This window comes from Oryctolagus cuniculus, chromosome 2 (assembly GCF_964237555.1).
Source record: "Oryctolagus cuniculus chromosome 2, mOryCun1.1, whole genome shotgun sequence".
Classification (NCBI taxonomy): Eukaryota; Metazoa; Chordata; class Mammalia; order Lagomorpha; family Leporidae; genus Oryctolagus; species Oryctolagus cuniculus.
The window spans coordinates 10811059-10829734 of record NC_091433.1 but is presented as its reverse complement, the minus strand read 5'-3'; the positions used below and the strand labels follow the sequence as shown (position 1 = coordinate 10829734).

The window sequence follows — 18676 nt, the reverse complement described above, 5'->3', positions numbered from 1 at the left end:
GTCTCAGTCGGAGGCTTTACCCTGCTGCACCACAACAACCAGCCCCCAGGGTATTTTATTTCTCTCTACCATGTTATTTACTTTAATATGGGAAAAAAGATGGCAAAATTTCATTGTCAATTAACTCTACAAGGTGAGTAAATGGGTATTTGTGACACCATTCCATGAACATTTCAGTGTTGAGAAGCGTCCTAATTTCTCAAGTTCAATTTCTGAAAAAGAAAAACAGTGCAGGGAGATATTGATTGGGAAAACAGAAGAAGAATACAGGCATGAAGACGCTGACGGAGGAAAAGGAAGAGAGGAAGAAAACCAGATGTGGTGAACACAGAAGGTAAGGGCCCCAGTTGTACGCTGACTTGTCCATACTATGGGCTGCAGAAGCAGCTTCAAAAAACCTCATGCAAGGGTATTAGTACTTGAAAGCAGGTCCTCGAAATGTGAGCAGTTGTCTTTGATGTAATTCTCAATCAAGGGGCCGGTGCTGTGACGTAGGGGGTAAAGCCTCCATCTGCAGTGTCAGCATCCCATATGGCTGCTCCACTTCTGATCCAGCTCTCTGCTATGGCCTGGGAAAGCAGTGAAAGATGACCCAAGTCCTTGGGCCCCTGCATCCATGGGGAAGACCCGAAGGAAGTGCCTGGCTCCTGGCTTCAGATCAGCACAGCTCTGCCATTGCAGCCAATTGGGGAGTGAACCAGCAGATGGAAGACCTCTCTGTCTGCCTCTCCTTTCTCTATGTAACTCTGACTTTCAAATAAATAAATAAATCTTTTAAAAAATGAGGAAAGAAGTATTTTTTAAAAATTCTGTCATTCCTGTCTGGTTTGAAACCTCTCCCAGGTTTCTACAATATTTTTCACTCTGTCTTTGGTGTTGAAGAATTCTCAGGGAGATTTACTTGCTGCCAATTTAGATGATGTTGTGAATAATTCAAACTCATAAATAAACTTTTATTCCCAGGGACCAAGATACCTGTGAAGCAATTTTATTGTGACTTTCCCAATATGTAATCTAAATTTAGAGTAACAAAAATGGACATGAGTTTATAATATTTGTTTGATAGTCATAATAAGAGAAAAGAAATCTTTGGACATAATCTAGTCAAATACAGATCATGGCCAAGCATGAGTAAAAACGTGTCTTGAGGGGCTGACCTGTGGCATGAAATTAAATCACCACTTGGAAGACCCACATTTATCAGAGTCCTGGCTGCATTTTCCATGCCAGCTTCCTGTCAGTGTGTACCATAGGCGGCAGCAGGTAATAGTTACAAGGCGTCGGGTCCCTGCCACCCACATGGGAGACCTGGATGAAATTCCTGGCTCCTTATTTCAGCCTTGCCCAGCCCCAACTGTTGTGGACATTTGGGGAGTAAACTAATGAAAGGGAGATTTTTCTCTCTCCCTCTCTCTCTCCTCCTCCTTCTCTCTCTTTCTCTCTCTCTCTCCTTTCTAAATAAATTACAAAAAAAAAAAAAAAAAAAAACCTTGGAGGATTTCTAATGTCCTCCCAAATCAAACTTTAATTATTTCTTCAAAACACCTGAAGCCAAGTATGCAAAATAGCTTCCTACTATGTCAATGTACCATATTTTATATATTCTGGTAGGAAATAGAAAAGTGACCCTAGCAATTTTTGAAGTATCAAATCACAGAAGAAACTTGTATGATGTCTATGAACTAGCTATGTTGAGGCCATCTGTTTTGAGTAGAAGTGTCTCTTTTTTTGTGGATCTTAAATTTGTGAATTCTTTTAAACCATAGTATACTCCACTATTTAGTGGAGGCTTGAGAGTTTAGTGATTTTGTATTCTATCATTGTTTTTTGAATTTTGCATGTTCCACTTTTATAATTAGGAAAAAATATAAAATATCAGTGAAATGAAGAGGTAGTTTTTTGAAAAAATAAACAAAATTGATACACCATTGGTCCAGCTAACCCAAAAAAAGTGGGTGGGGTGGGGAGAAGAAGATTGAAATTAATAAAATCAGAGATGAGAAAGAAGATGTTACAACAAATGTCATGGAAATAAAAACAATCACCAGGAATTATTATATGTTGGTTATAGCCAACAGATTGGAAAATCTAGAAGAAATGGACAGAATTCTGGACACATGCCATTTACCATGAAGACACAAAAACCTAAATAGATCAGTAACCAGGATGGGGATTGAATCAGTTACAAAGACCCTCCCAACAAAGAAAGTCCGGGACCAGATGGCTTCACTGCTGAATTTTTTAAAGATATATTTTGGTTATTTTAAAGGCAGAATCAGGCAAAAGCCAGGAACGAGGAGTTTCATCTGAGTCTCCTACGTGGATGGCAGGGGCCCAAGCACTTGAACCATTTTCCTCTGCTTTCTCAGGTGCACTAGCAGGGAGCTGGTTAGAAGTGGAACAGCCAGGAATCGAACTGATGCCCATATGGGATGCCAGTGCTGCTGGGAGAGGCTTAACCAGTTATACTACAATTCCAGTCCTTTCACTTCTGAATTCCAGCAAACTTTTAAAGAAGAACTATTTCCAATTGTTCTCAAACTATTCAAAACAAATAAAGGGAAGAAATCCTCCCAAACTCCTTATATAAGCTCAGCATTACTTTAATTCCAAAACCAGAAAAAGATGCAACAAAGAAGAACTATAGACCAATATCCCTGATGAACATAGATGCAAAAATCCTCAACAAAATACTAGCTAATTGAATCCAACAACATATCAGAAAGATCATTTTCCTGGACCAAGTGGGATGTATCTCTGGTATTCAGAGATGGTTCAACATATGCAAATCAGTAAATGCAAGATATCACATTAACAAATTGAAGAATAAAAACCATATGATGGGGGCTGACACTGTGGCATAGCAGGTAAAGCTGCTGCCTGCAGTACCAGCATCCCATATGAGCACCAGTTTGAGACCTAGGTGCTCCACTTCTGATCCAGCTCTCTGTTGTGGCCTGGAAAAGCAGTAGAAGATGGCCCAAGTGCTTGGGTCTCTGCACCCACATGCGAGACCCAGAAGAAGCTCATGGCTCCTGGCTTCAGATCGGCCCAGCTCCAGCCAATGTGGCCATTTGGAGAGTGAACCAGAGGATGGAAGATATCTCTCTCTCTGTCTCTCTCTCTCTCTCTGCCTCTGCCTCTGCCTCTCTGTGACTCTGCCTTTCAAATAAATAAATATTTTTTTAAAAAAGAGGCTATTAAGGTTTCATCTTCCTTTTTTATTGTCTATAAAAAAAAAGAAAACCATATGATTATCTCAATAGATGCAGAGAAAGCATTTGGTAAAATACAACAACCTTTCATGATTAAAAAAACATAATCAACTTGAGCATAGAAAGAATAATCCTCAACACAAAGAAGGCAATATTGACAAGCCCACAGCCAGAATCACACTGAATGGGGGAAAGTTGGAGGCATTTCCCCTAGGATCCAAAACCAAACAAGAATGCATTTAACTCAACTAAATATTTAGTACTCATTATATCGAAGGCAGTTTTCTAGATCTCCAAAATATACCATTGAACAAAAACTCCCAGACTGGAGGTGGTTTTACTATGGAGGGCCTGAATTAGAGTTTCATCACTTTGAATCTAGCCATTAAAGATGATAAAATAGAGAAACAGGTGTAACCAAAGGGGAGAGGGGGAGGAACGGAAGGAAATAAAAACAAAAGCTCTCACATAACAAAAACTCTCACTAACAGCAAGTGTACATGGAGTGCCTGTCACTGCCTCCCTCAAGGGCTGGCGTCTGCTTTTCCTCCTGTTGAATCTGGGTTGGCCTGGGGACTGTTACCACCAACAGAATATGCCAGGCCTGGCCCTAGGGCAAAAGAGAGCTTGCCTGGCCCCACTTCTGAAAGTCCAGGAGCCCTGAGGAAACCCAGCTGGCCAGGGAGAGATGGTGTGGGGAGATCGCTAGGAGCGAGAGAAGTCCTGAAAAGACAGAGAGTGGCCTGGCTGTCTCCGCTGAGCCCAGGTGTCACTGAGTCACATGAAATGACACAACTGGGAGGTTCCAGCCAAGTCAGCTCCCCAGATGTCTGCAGCCCCAGCCGATACCACACGTCACAGGCCACCTACCTGATCCCGGCCAAGCCACAGAATCGTGCACCATATAATTATATTGTTTCTCTGGAGACCCTGGTTACTCCTGCTGTGTCCTTAGCACGGGACGGGATGGTAGGCAGGAGAAGAAAGGTCTCAAGGACTTTCTGCTAGGCTAGAGGCTGCAGGAAGTTCTTCTTGGAGACACAGCAGAACCTGCCTCAAGGCAATGACCAAATCCAGGTGTCGCCAGTAAAACATGGTCACAGGGTCAAGATTTCAGGGATGTGGCTGCGAAGAATTTGCGTGTGTGTGAATGAATATTATTAAACTATGTAATGAATTCCCATAAAAGAAATAAATAAGCAACTCACTAGAAACGATCGAGGATCTGAACAAGAAAATCACGGAAAATAGAAATGGCCAATAAACATATACAAGGTGGTTATACTTGGTGGTCGTCAGAAAGCAACCAGATGGTATTTTTCACATAATTAAGAGAGTACTCAGCAGTGAGGAGATGGTGGGAAAGCCTAGCCTCTGACAGATAGAGGTGAGAATGCAAAATGGCACAGCTGTTTGGGAGGGAATTTGGGAGTATCTAAATTTAAAATACGCATAATTCTCTTGGGACCCAGAAATTCCATCACTCGAAATCTGTCTTACAGCTGCACTCCACGGGTACTCAAGACTGTGTGAACAAAGATGGCCACTGCGCACGGTGCTCTCAAGGGTGCGGAAGCTTCGTGACTGTGGGAATTTTGTCCCTTGCTACTGTAGGCATCAGTAGCTCCGTCACTGCCGGGAACATGACAGAAGCTCAAAAGTGTTTGTTGAATGAGTAACTAGGATTGAACATTGAAAGCAAACTCATTTTCTGTCAACTGGACATGGTTAATCTCCCCTGTAATATCCTGTATGGAATTGTATGAGTCTTTAAAAGAATCTGGTAGATCTATATGTGCTGATGCGAAAGCTCTCCAAGAGCACGTATTAACATTAAAGGAGAATAATAGTAGAAAATTAGAAACAACTTAAACTCCATCACTGAAGGGCTGATTGACTGGACTGTGGTTTAAAGAAACTAATACTACACAGCATTTTACATGGTTTGCTTTCATCATGTTTATTACAGTGGAAAGGTGTCTGATTTCGCATTTCCAAAACAGGAAAATAACATTTTGAGCACTTATTATCTTGACAGGGTTATTCCTCTTAATCCTCAAAATGTCTCCATGTGCAGGTGCTAGCGTTAATGCTTCCATTTTACAGGACTGGGGAGTGAAGAAGTTAAGTGACTTGCCCAGCGTCACTCTGTGACACAGCCAAGATCTATTCCTGACTCCAGGGCTCATGTTCATAAGACCCGGTGACCACGTGCTGTGCTACACAGCTGATGGACTTAGCGCACCGATTATTAATAGTGCCGACTAGATACCAGCCACACATTTCATGGTCACTTTCCCCGTGGAACACATGCAGGCAGCAAAGTTTGGTGGTGAACAGTTCAGTTTCTGGAGCCAAATGCTGGGCCCTTGACTCAAACTTTCTACCTCTATTCATTTACCTATGAAACAGCAACACTAAGAGTAAAAACCCTACGAAGTTAGGAAAGACTTAAATGAGCCGCTATGTTTTAAGCGTTCAGTGGGCATCAGCGCATGTGCAGTCACTGAGACATCTGGATGCCTCACTCAAATACTAACAGTCCGTAGCTTGTTCATTCGTTTTTAACTGGAGTAGGGTTTAAATACTAATTTAATATTTTGGTGAGTACCTACAGAAACACCTGTAAATATGTTGAATAAGTGTATACAGACATATGTACATATACAGACGTATGCACACGCACGCGAGTTTCAGACCCAGCGTGCAACGCGTCAGACACTACAGAACCACGCTGTTTCTGTGGTGCATCTACCCGGCAGCAAGGATGTGCCCACTTAATCACCAGTGTTAATCACCGAAAAGGAGCAACAACCAAAAAGAATCTTTTGAATTAGTAACTAAACGTGAGGAAGAACTTTTTGTTCCTCTGCGACCATTTCAAATTCACTTTCAATCGCTTTATTTCGTGGATCACCTAAAGCGCAGCCTGAAATCATGCTTCAACTTCTTCCCTTTTTCAATCGTTTAACGCTCCTCAGCAAGACGCCTAGCAAAACCCGGGAGCGATTTGCAAATGGGACCTGTGGAGTCAGGCCCCCCGCCTGGGTCCCGGGACCGCTTCCCGCGCCGCCGCGGGACGGGGGGGGGGGGGGGGGGGGGGGGGGTGCACCAGCAGCTCCCGGGGATCGCCCTCCCGCTTATCTACTTCACCTACAGTTTCAAAACCCAGCTCTCCGGTGTAACCAAGCCCTGGGAACGGAAGTCGAGAGAGCGGCCCCCTTTGGCGGAGGGTCCCAGAGACCCTGCACCTGTTCTAGACTGGAGCGGGGCTGGTGCCAGGGTCTGCAGAGAGTCGCCGAGCTGATGCTCCTAATCAGAAAAATATCTCAGGGTTTAAGGCTGACCCTGCTCTGGTCTCGGTGTCTTTGGACACCTGCGTTTCAGCGCGCGCAAAAAGACCCGAGGTGGCATGTTGTAGAAAGCAACAAACCCCTTTCAGTGGCCCTGCTACGACCTCCGCCCTCACAGGAGGTTCCAGGAGAGACAGCTCCTGGAACAGGGCACTCCGGAACAAAAAGACAGAATCCCCGTGCAGAACTGAAAATGTCCCTCCCCACCCCCCACCCCCACACCCACACCCACCGCTGTCCTGAGAGCGTTTTCCGTCCCGGCAGCAGGGCAGTGAGCGCCCAGCGTGGACCGCGGCCCCTCCAGGTGCGGGGCTCACAGCACCCTGCCCTGGAGGCGGGCATCTCCGCCGCGCGCTTGGCGCCAATACCGGATGCTCTGGCTAGAGCGGGCAGAACCGGGACCCGCGCCTCGGCGCTGCCCAGAGGCTCTCGGCCCGGGCGCGCAGCCGACGTGGAGTGCAGGCAATCCAGGCGGCTGCGCCCGCGAGGGGCCCAGCCTGAGGAGTTGTCCGGGGGTACCCAGCCAGAGCAATGCCCAGCCGCGCCCAAGAGAGAGAGGCGCCCCGCTGCGCGCCTTCGTGGCCAGCCTCACCTCAGCTCCGGGTGCATGTTCCGTGTGTAGGTGAGGCATCGCCCCAGGACGATCGCAGAGACGTGGTCGGTGGCGCCCATGGAGCTCTGGCGCCAGGTCAGGACTCCCACCCAGATCGCCAGGGCCAAAATCACCGGGAGACACACGCCGAGGACGATCAGGACTTGCTTAGAGATCCAGCTGCGGGGTCTGTCCCCCGACGCGGGGCTGAACTCGTAGTCGGGCATAGCGCGCCGTGCGGGTTCTGCGGGGCCAAGCGGGCGAGGAGAGCGCCGCGCTGGGGTGGGGAGGGAGCCGAGGCTGACCCCGTTCTGAGATCGCACCGCTCCTTTCCCTTTCGTTTGCCTGCTCGCTGCTCCCGCCCCACCCCCACCCTCAGCCCCCTGCTGCAAACTTCCGTGAGCGGACCCAAACGCGTGTGAGGGACTTGGAAGACTCTGACAACCCTCACATCCAGACTCCTGAGCCGCTGGAGCCAGGCCCCGTTCACCTGGGCGATACCCGCCGACACACCTGCATCCCGAGGCTCCCCGCCAACTCTCTTGGATCAACTTGGTAATTTCGCCGCGACTGCTTCCTGGACAGTGTGAGGGCTGACTGCCCAGCTGTGTCCCCACGTCCACGCAGTGACCGCCGCCTGGGAAGGAATGTGTCCCCTCTGCCTTCCAGCTTCCACAGTGTCTGATCAGCCACCTTTCAAGGCTCAGTTTTCAGTCTGACTCCCTCTAACAAGCGGCATTCGGTAACTAAACTCTAGCCGGGTGACATAGAGCAAGTTAGTTCTTCCTCTAAAGGAAGCGGTTGGAAGCAGTACCTCCTTTGCAGGGTCCGTAGAGGACTGAGTTTTATGTTTACAACACGTTTAGCACACTGCCTAGTACATGGCTGCTCTCAGCTAAGTGTAATGGTGACGGTCTGCTCCCTGTGATACTCAGGGGCTAGATATGGACAGCAGTTACTAAACTCTAGATGGCGTTCAGTAAGTAACCCCACGGCTTTTCCTGTCTCCCTTCTCAACAGCTGTGACAATACGACAGACACTTTAAGGTACATAAGGATCAAGCCACTAGACTCTTCCTTGGGGCGAATGTGTTCGGGCAGAGGAAATGAGCAGGTGCAGAGGCGCTGGGGCAGAACAGCCTGTGTCGAGTTGCAAGGTCCTGGTAGCTAGACTGCAGGGCTGTGGGAGAGAGGAGAGGAGAGTACCGCAGAGCCCAGCAGGAGGCCAGATTGGCTAAGGCTCTGGACCCTGTGTTTCATTTTAACCCATTCAAGGTCCTTGAGTGACTTTTTGTGACATGACATTTTAAGGATCCAGTCTGGCTTTCTCCTTGAGAATACATCATTAGAGCATAAGGGTGGGAAGAGGGGCAGCAGTTATGAGGACTTTGGCCAGGAGCATAGGGAGGAAGGGACAAGAAGCCGAGCATAGTCAGGAAGATGAGGGAGCCACAGCAAGCGGAAGTGGGACGGGTGACCCCGAGTCGAGAGGGAGGGTGACATGGGAGTTACTGATGCCACTGACATGAGGAACTAGGAGGACAGCTGCCCAGAGTAGATTCGAGAGTGCACGTTAGAAGAAAACGCGGGGTGGGTGAAGCGGGGGGCATTTTACATGTGGGAAGACTTTTTCTGACAAAAGGAGAGAGAAATCAAGTCACAGGTCGAGGACACTGGTTGAGTCTAGAGAGACTGCTTCGTTCCGAGATGAGATCTCTGTTATGTTTGCTGGATGGATGACGGATGATCCAGTAGGCAGACAACAAGTGATCAAGCGGGGGAGCGCACCTGCTAAAGAAGAAAGCTCACATGTGGGTGTGGGTGGGAGGAAGACTGCAAGGTCAGGCTGTGGCAGGAGCTCCACCACCGCGTGGAAGAAAGGTGGAGGACGTGGCCTGAGGGGGCGGCAGGTTAGTGGTGTTGGTGATGGTGACAAGTGCGTGTTCTCTTCTGAGTGTCTCCTCATGAAATGAGAAGAAAGGTTGTCTTCTACAAGTGGCTGGGCTGCTGGTGGAGTTAGAAGGAGATGGGGCGGGCAAGGGAGATGGGGAAATGAAGTATCTAAGCGTGTCATTGAGTGGGGATGAGTTTAGAGAAAGGCCAGTCAGCGACGGCGCCCAACCACTCTCACTGCTCACACAGAAGGGCAACAGTAGACAAGAGTTGGATTTGTTGGGGTTGGGGGGTGCTGGGTGTACTCATACCCTGAGGCTGCCATAACAAAATACTATGAACTAGGAGGTTAAGGAACAGAACACATTGCCGGGTGGATCTGGAGACTAGCAGGCCAAGGTCAAGGTGTCAGCACGGTGGATTTCTCCTGAAGCATTTATTCTTGGTATAGGAATGACTGTCTTCTCCCTGTGTCTTCCCATGATCCTGCTGTATCCAAATTCCCCATCTTTGATAGGAACAGCAGTAGTGTTGAATTGGAGCCTGCCTTAATGACTTCAGTGTAATTTAATTATCTCTCTAAAGGCAATGTCCCTATCTCCAAGAAGAGCCACTTGCTGAGGTCCCGGGGGTTAGGGCTTCAGAATACATGGATTTGGCCAGGGAGAGAGAGGATGTGGGGACACACCATTCAGTCCTTAACACTGGGTAAGTACAGCGCAGCAGAAGAAAGCCCAGCGAGCTGAAAGTTGAAGCAAGGATGGATTTTAATAATGCTCCATGGCACCTATGGTCCACAGACACTGACACCAATGAGAGGCAGGGGAAAAGCAAGAGCGCTCAGGGCTGAGAGGCCCTGATGGGGCCAACGGGTTGCTGGAGAACACAGACATCTCCCCACCGAGTGCTTTCACACACAATGCAAACTCACTGCGTCCAGAGCACAACCGTTTCTCTTCCTCCTTCAAACTGGCTCCTCTCTCTCTCTCTCTCTCTCTCTCTCTCTCTCTCTCTGTCTTAAGATTTGTCTGTTTATGTATTTGGGAAGAGAAAGAGGGAGAGATCAATCTTTTGTCCACTGATTCACTCCCCAAAGAATCACAACAGCCAGTGCTGGGCCAAGCCAAAGCCAGAAGCCGGGAACTCCATCTGGGTCTCCCACATGGCTGGCAGGGACCCAAGTACTTGAGCCATCATCTGCTGCCTCAAAGGCACACACTGCATCCCCTTCGTTCTGACTGGTGCTGTGGGCACTGGCTACACCTGCCCCCAGCTCCTTTTCTCGACTTCTGCATTTCCATAAAAAGAGCCCGTGTCCCCTGAGTTGCTCAAGCTGGAAACTTCCAAGCCTTCAATTACTCATCCCTCTCCCACATCCCACATATCCAGTAGGCAGTTGGCTCCTACTGCCTGCAAATTATTCATTCAACATCTTTTTTTTTTTTTTTTTTTTTTTTTTTTTTTTTTTTTTTTTGACAGGCAGAGTGGACAGTGAGAGAGAGACAGAGAGAAAGGTCTTCCTTTGCCGTTGGTTCACCCTCCAATGGCCGCCGCGGCCAGCGCGCTGCGGCCGGCGCACCGCGCTGATCCGATGGCAGGAGCCAGGAGCCAGGTGCTTTTCCTGGTCTCCCATGGGGTGCAGGGCCCAAGCACCTGGGCCATCCTCCACTGCACTCCCTGGCCACAGCAGAGAGCTGGCCTGGAAGAGGGGCAACCGGGACAGAATCCGGCGCCCCGACCGGGACTAGAACCCGGTGTGCCGGCGCCGCTAGGCGGAGGATTAGCCTAGTGAGCCGCGGCGCCGGCCTCATTCAACATCTTTTTCAATCTTTTCATCATCACCAGGTCGGAGAGAAACCTAGCCTCTTTCTTACCCAGCATTCTCCTTCAAACCTCACTCTTCCCTCCTTCACTCACGCTCTCACCACAGTCAGAGGCATGGGCTTGCATTCCAGCCCCCCTTTGGGAAGATGTAACGTAAAACATCACTCGGATTCCCTAACATTTCCCACTGGCTCTGGACACAGCGAGCAGTGTGTCAGCCCCTGTCTGCTCCCATCTTCACAGGCACCTCTGTCCTCAACCCCTACCACATGCCAGTCCCACTGTCCATGTCACTGTCTCTCCCCCTCCCCCTGCCTCTGGGTCTTCGTAGAGGCCGTGCTTACGCTGGTAACTCTTGTCCATGAGGTCTCTGCTCCGTGCCACTTCCTGAGAAAGCCACACCAACCTTGGGGCAGGTTCCCAGGTCGTACACTCTAACTGAACAATGGCTGCCCGTCTGTATCCTGGGACAATACAGACCCCTGAGGCTCTGGTCTGGACCACCCAAGCGAGGTACCTTCTGAGAATTTCTTCTAGGCACTCCCTCCTCAAAGGAGTTTGCTCAGGAATAGACCATCAGCAATTCCAATTTCTTTTCCTATAGTGTCCTGGGACTCAGGTTGGTATCCGGAACCACTGGTTTAACAGAGGAAATGAGTAACAAACCAGGATGGTATTTGTGGCATCCCCTAACCCACCCTTTCTGAGAAATAGAGAACGGGATTCAGAGTTCTCAAAATCCCACGTCTAAACAATGTGGAAATGGAAAGAGAAAGCTGGATTTCCCTCTCTGTTCATTTCCTGACTTCTGACCTTTCTGTGTCCACTGCCATCTCCCACCCCTTTTTCTGGGAAAAACATTATTTCCTGTTATCTATAGCTCAAGGTTCACAATCAGTTACTGTGTAACAAGGCTTTCATACCTCCTTCTGACTTGTAAAACAAAACATGGAAGACTTTCTCCAGAATCAGCTTTAAAAAGGGTATCTTTGAAAACAACAAATAGAATTAATACACACTGAGTGAAAGTCAGTAGTCGAACGGCCGGCGCTGTAGCATAGCAGGTAAAGCTGCCTGCAGTGCCAGCATCCCATATGGGTGCCTGTTCAAGACTGGCTGCTCTACTTCCGATCCAGCTCTCTGCTATGGCCTGGGAAAGCAGTAGAAGACGGCCCGCGTCCTTGGGCCCCTGCACCCATATGGGAGACCCAGAAGAAGCTCCTGGCTCCTGACTTTGGATTGGCTCAGCTCTGGCCATTGCAGCCATCTGGGGAGTGAACTAGCAGATGAAAGACCTCTCTCTCCCTCTGCCTTTGCCTCTCTGTAACTCTGCCTTTCAAATAAATAAATAAATCTTTTTTTAAAAAAAAAAAAAAGTCAATAGACCAAAATGATAGGTGTAGACAATGATTCTTCCTCCTTCTTCAGACTCCTCTCTTGAGCAGCTTATATATACACCCCACACACCCACACTCACACCCACCCATCCCCGCACGTACACACACATGCACACAGATCTTCACTGTTTCATAAGATTGTAGCAGTGGGCTTGTCCTGTTGAACACCTGGCTTGTTCAGGTAGTGATGTGTACTGGAGACTTTCCATATCCGCACATACTGCTGCACTTAATTCTTTTACAATGCCTTCTAGTATTCTACTGGGTAGCTTACCATGGTTAAGTCAAACAGAACCATACCAATGGACATACAGTTTGTCCTCTCCTTTGTTACAACATGAAATGCTGCAATAAATAAATAAATAAACACTTGACCCTGACATATTTTTCACATGTCCAAGTACATCCATTCTCCAAAAAGTAGATTTCCTGGGTCAGAGAATAGAGACACTTAAAAATTTAGAAACAGTAAGAAAAATAAAATAAAATAAAGTTCAGAAAGCTGTTGCCTACTGAAGAGGTGATACCAGCTAGCGAACATATACCAGTGCCTGAGGATGCAGAATTCTCGACTCTCACACGGCGACAAGTTCAGTGTGCTTTGTCTTCACTTCTGATAATCAGCAGGGCTTCTGGGGAAACTCCAGCATTTAGTTCCTCATTTTCATAAATATAGCAAATGCTTCATAAATATAGCAAAAACTCCAGCATTTGTTAGACCCTCGGAGTGAGGATGGTAACACATAGAGAGGCACACCCCAAAGACTCAGAGTCCAGACCAGCTGATGCAAAAGCAAAAGGATTTATTCGGCGTCTGCGCAGACGGGCCTCCTGAACTCGGGAGTCCAGAGAGCACCCCCAGCACAAAGCCACACGGTTTATATACCCGCAGCGACCAATCAAAAGCACTATAGAGTCCATGCACACAGCAGTCCAATCCGTGAGCTGATCATGTGAAGGGCATGCGTCTTCTGTCCAATCAGCTATGGGATCACATGGGAGGCCATGCACACAGCAGTCCAATCCGTGAGCTGATCATGTGAAGGGCATGCGTCTTCTATCCAATCAGCTACGGGATCACATGGGAGGCCATGCACACAGCAGTCCAATCTGTGAGCTGATCATGTGAAGGGCATGCGTCTTCTATCCAATCAGCTACGGGATCACATGGGAGGCATGCACACAGCAGTCCAATCCGTGAGCTGATCATGTGAAGGGCATGCGTCTTCTGTCCAATCAGCTATGGGATCACATGGGAGGCATGCACCTCATCACCATTTTGTTGTTTACTTCTTCAGCATTTCCTTTCCCTGTCAGCGTCATCTTGTTCACCCTGAGGGGGACGACATCTCGCTCCCTTTGTTCCCCTGGTGGGAGAGTGGCGTCCCGCTTCCCACACCGTTATTTGAGTATTAGGAGGTATACAAACTGGGTTAGGTCTTAGCACAGCTAGGCACAAGTGTCGCAGCTAGCTAAGCATAGGGCCCCTTATTTTTATAGCTGCACTTAATGTTAGCTTTGGGGGAAAAAGTTTAGGGCTATAATTTTTAAACTTTAATTTTATTTGGGGCAAAAGTAACTCCTTGTTTTTAATGTTATTGGCTTAGGTCACTCCATCTTGGTTTGATTTTTAAGGTTCTTCACATTTAGTTCCTCGTTTTCATAAATATAGCAAATATAGCAAAATAAACACTAAAGAACTCTGGAAACCTTTCCTTCTGGTAACTCACTCGATTAGTGGACACTCTGTTTGTGTTTTATCTTTCTGCAAGTAAAATGCTCAGCTACAAATATCAAAGAGAATGAGATGTCCTTGGAGAAGATTACAGTTGTCCAAAAAGAAGCCGGTCCTCCTTCCACACCATATTTCTGTGGTGTGATTGCAAGTCAGACACCTACGTTTCTAAGTCTCTGTTTTCTCATCTATAAAAGGAATGAATGCAATGCCTACTCACCAAGTCATAGTGAGGATTAATGGAGATGATGCACACACCTAGCACAGGCTAGACACTCACCACATGGTGACTGATATTGTGGACTTATTTGCACATGGTTACATTTAGCCTAATGCTCAAGTTGTTAAGACACCTGTCTCCCGCCTCTGAGCACCTGGCTCCGGCTGACTCTAACTTCCTGCCAGAGCAAACCCTGGGAGGTAGAGGTGATGGCTCAGCTCACTGGTTTCCCGCCCCTGTGTGAGAGACCTGGATTGACTTCCTGGACTCATGACTTCTCAGCTGTTGTGGGCATCTGAGGAGTGAACCACTGAATGGGAGTGTGTTTCTCTCTCTCTCTCTCTCTCTCTCTCTCTCTCAAATAAGTAAAATGAAATAAAACTTCAAAAATAAAATTAACATATTCTGGTATACATTCATACAACAACTATTAAGGACCTGGCACATGCCAAGCACTAGGTTAGAAGCTGAGGGCACGGAAGTAAACCAGCCTGGGGGAATTTGTGAGTCACAGAAATGTTAAGGGCACTGGCTCTGTGGTCAGGTGGAGCAGGGAGGGCTCTGCCACTTGAGAAAAATCACAAAATTTTTCTAAACAACAAGTTCCTCTTTCATAGGATGGGCTTAAAAATATCTGTGGACCTCATTTTTTTAAGGCTTCAATCAGGTAATGTAGAGAACCCAGCTGGCTGATCCTTAACAACATTCAACAAATCTGCACAAATAGTGCCCAGGGGAAAGATCAAAATACAAGTTTTTCCCAAGGCTTTGAGAAGACATGACACATCAGGCCGCTGAAGGACAAGCAAGGTTTGCAGAGGGTTGAGGAGACTGGCATTGAAACAGAACTGCAGGGCTGGCACCATGGCTCACTTGGTTAATCCTCTGCCTGCTGCACCGGCATCCCATATGGGTGCCGGGTTCTAGTCCCGGTTGCTCCTCTTCCAGTCCAGCTCTTTGCTGTGGCCCAGGAAGGCAGTGGAGGATGGCCCAGGTGCTTGGGCCCCTGCACCCGCATGAGAGACCAGGAGGAAGCACCTGGCTCCTGGCTTCGGATCGGCAAACAGCACCAGCTGTGGCGGCCATTTGGGGAGTGAACCAACGGAAGGAAGACCTTTCGCTCTGTCTCTCTCTCTCACTGTCTAACTCTACCTGTCAAATAAATTTAAAGAAAAAAAAAAGAAAAAAGAAACAAACAGAACTGACAGAACTGCAGGAGACCACCAGGGCAGGGGTGAGATGTCTGGGGAGCTGAAGAGCGACTGTCTCCAGGCCACACGACTGGCTAATGGAAACAGTGGTCTTAGAGTTCCAAGCTCTCTTATTTCTTTCATCAACTCTGCTCATCATTTTTAAATTACTCAAATCATGCAATCATGCTTTAGAAATTGAAAATAGAGGGGCCGGTACTGTAGCATAGAAGGTTAAACTTTGCCTGCGGTGCTGGCATACCATATGGGCACTGGTTCAAATCGCAGGGCTCCACTTTGATCCAACTCCATGCTAATATGCTTGGGAAAGTAGTGGATGATGAACCAAGTACTTGGGCTTCTGCACCCATGTGAGAGACCCAGAATAAGCTCGCTCACTCTCTCTCTCTCTCTCTTTCTCTCCCTCTCATTCTCTCTCTGTATTTCTGATTTTCAAATAAATAAATAAATAATCTTGTTTAAAAATCACAGACATTTATTTAAAAAAAAAAGGAAATTGAATAGAGGGAAGAAGGAAAATGTTCCTTCTGTCTTCTGAAACTCTAATCCAACTATCATTAACATTTTGGTATCTTTCTTCCCAGGCTATTTTATAATCTTTAATAACTCCAGAAGTGGCTATAATAAATAAAATATAATTAATAGCATGTGTGTATGTGTTTGAAAGTGTGTTCTTTCCACTTCACTTTGTATGCATGGTCCCTACTGGGTCATGTCTCCTAAAACATCAGAGCCTAGTCTCCAATGTCAACTCTCTCTATCTCAGTGTGCTCTCTGGGCCTGAACATCTCATACATTCCCCTTGGTCTCAGACTTTCAGTGACTATGTGTGAGTGTACCTGTCAAGCAAAGACAGTTTTCCTAGTGACGCCTCTAAAAATTGGGGTGCCGTTCTCTCAGTCTTCCCACTAGAGGATCAGTCCACAAGACTAAGGCAGTTGCCTGGCTTTGTTCACCAGAAGTACCAAGTTCACGGTGTCCCAGCAGCAGAACAATGCTCCTGTGTGGCCAGCACTCAGGCTATGCCTGCAGAATGCAAACTCCCACAGCAAACTCAACTTCAGTTGGCTTAGCTTCTCCCGGTAGACCCAGGGTCTTCATCAGCCGGAGCCCAGCTGGCAAGAAGCATCTGTTGTTCACTTGCTGAGGAGTGGAGTGCAGCGTTCAAGGGAGAAGTGGAGACTCTACCGTAAGTCACAGAATTCTGCTTTCCTCCTTCAACAATAATCGCTAACATCTTTGAGTACCGAGTACTTTGTGAACCGCACCCCCCCAACACTGCCATTGGGTAAGGATTTTCTGAGTCCTGTGCTACAGACGGGGAATCAGAGGCCTGGAGTTGACAGACAGTCCTTGAAGAGGATTTGTGGTCCAGAGGGGAACTCCAGAAACATGCTCTGGGGAGTGGGCCCATGGCTGCCATGAAGGGACTCAGTGTCTAAAAAGCTTGAGGCTGGCCTGCTTTCCTTTTAAAGAGGTGTTTGTCTCCCCTCCACATGTTTTTTGTCCCCTCAAATCAGATTAACATCACCAGAAGAGAAGTGAAACAGAGAGTAAGGATCAAGAACAACAGGAAGGCACTCAGCCATGTTAAACACATCCCCAGCCTGTGACCTTTTTCTTTCTTTTTTTTTTTTTTCTTCCTAGCAGGTGCATGAAGAGGAGAGCTGCATAGTTCTGCCTCCCACATCCTGAAACTGAGCTAGGCAGAATCTTGTATTCACTACTTTTTTTTCTGCACTTTTCAATGAGACAAGAATAAATAGGGCTTGGCGGAATGCCTCGAAATGCTTTTCATTCACTTGGGCTGCGGGCTCGTCCTCGTAGGCTTGCTTGTTTACTTCATCTGAGCAGAGCCTCCCGGCCACAGCCTCCCCTGGCCTAGCAAGCTCAGGATTCCCAGCTCTCCCGTGTTCCACCACCTTTACCTGGTCATTTACTCCGCCTGCTCCTTCAGCCGACCTCTTAGATGCCCTACCTCTGGGATGTCTTTCACAGTCCTGGACTAGGAGCTCCTATTGGAGCCACAGCTCAAATGGCTCCATTCTGCCTTACAGAAACTGACTTCTAACTTTGGGACTGATCAAGCTGAGATTTGACTTAACAGACTAATCATGCTTGTTTGGGAATTACAGCCTTGAGAAAATTGGCTGAAGTTGCAAAGTCATCCGACTCTGGTCAGCATAACTGGAGGATGGGATTTATGTCTGCAAACTGAAAATAACCACAGAAACTCCGACCAGCCCTTTAGCAGCTGGCCCTGACCCTATCCACTGTCCCCTTCATCCCTGACCCTCAGTTTCCTTTCTCTTTTGGCTCTCTCCAAAAGCTCTCCTGTTAACTTAAAAACTGAGATGGACTTTGTCAAGGTACATTCTCTCAAGTTGCCAATTCCTAGAATTAAACTGATTTCTTTGCATCAACTCTTGTCTTTTGAGTATTGGCATTGATGCAACGAGCAGTCCCATCATTGTTTGCGGTAACACCAGGGCAGGTTCCATTTGTACCCTACACTTTCCTCAGCCTCACTTCCCTCCCTCACTAGATGAATACCAAAGAAGTCTTTGCCTCACAATGTCCCCGGTGACTACCAAGTGCCCGATACCTAATTAGCACTGCAAAACTATTGCGATCCCATACCTGAGTGCCAACCTTTTCTCTTTCATTCATTTACTCATCCACTCAGTCACTAGCCATTCACTGAGCTCCACTGTGTCCCATGGATGATTTTAGGATCTCAGTTCAGAAAATTCAGCCCTGCAGAGTTTATATTCTAATTGAGGTACAGATAAATAATAGACAAGATAGGGGGCCAGCCTGCAGCACCAGCATCCATATGAGCACCAGTTCGAGTCCCGGTTGCTCCACTTCCAATCCAGCGCCTGCTAACACACCTGAGAAAGCAGAGGAAGATGGTCCAAGTACTTGGGGCCCCCACACCCATGTAGGAGACCTGGAAGAAGCTCCTGGGCCAGCCCAGCTCCAGCTGTTGGTTGCCATTTGGGGAGTGAACCAGCAGATGGAATCTCTCTCTCTCTCTCTCTGTACTCTGTCTTTCAAATAAATATTTAAAACAAAATGATAGACAAGATAGATAAGTAAACCATAGCACAAGGGAAGTGGTGATGAGGACTAAGAAGCTAAGTGGGGGATGGAGTAAGGATGAGGGGAAGGTGCGACTTTGAACAGAGGACCAAAGAAGGTGCTGCTGCGAGGAGGCATCTGGGTAGAGACCT

General features: G+C 47.5%; 1 protein-coding gene and 1 pseudogene across 2 annotated transcripts in view; one reads left to right on the top strand and one right to left on the bottom strand.

Annotated features, from left to right (window-relative positions):
* Positions 1-7069, top strand: part of LOC127490356 (tripartite motif-containing protein 5-like) — a 9215-nt pseudogene extending 2146 nt beyond the window's left edge.
* Positions 1-8089, bottom strand: part of CD38 (CD38 molecule) — a 53725-nt gene extending 45636 nt beyond the window's left edge. Inside the window, exons 1-2 of one of the 2 annotated variants that reach the window (XM_008274042.4) lie at positions 7674-8089; positions 7161-7404 (exon numbers count right to left, since the gene is read on the bottom strand). In XM_008274042.4, coding sequence (XP_008272264.2) covers positions 7161-7387 — 227 coding nt within the window. In that variant the 5' untranslated portion in view covers positions 7388-7404; positions 7674-8089. 2 annotated transcript variants of the gene reach the window in all.
* Positions 8090-18676: the final 10587 nt, after the last annotated feature.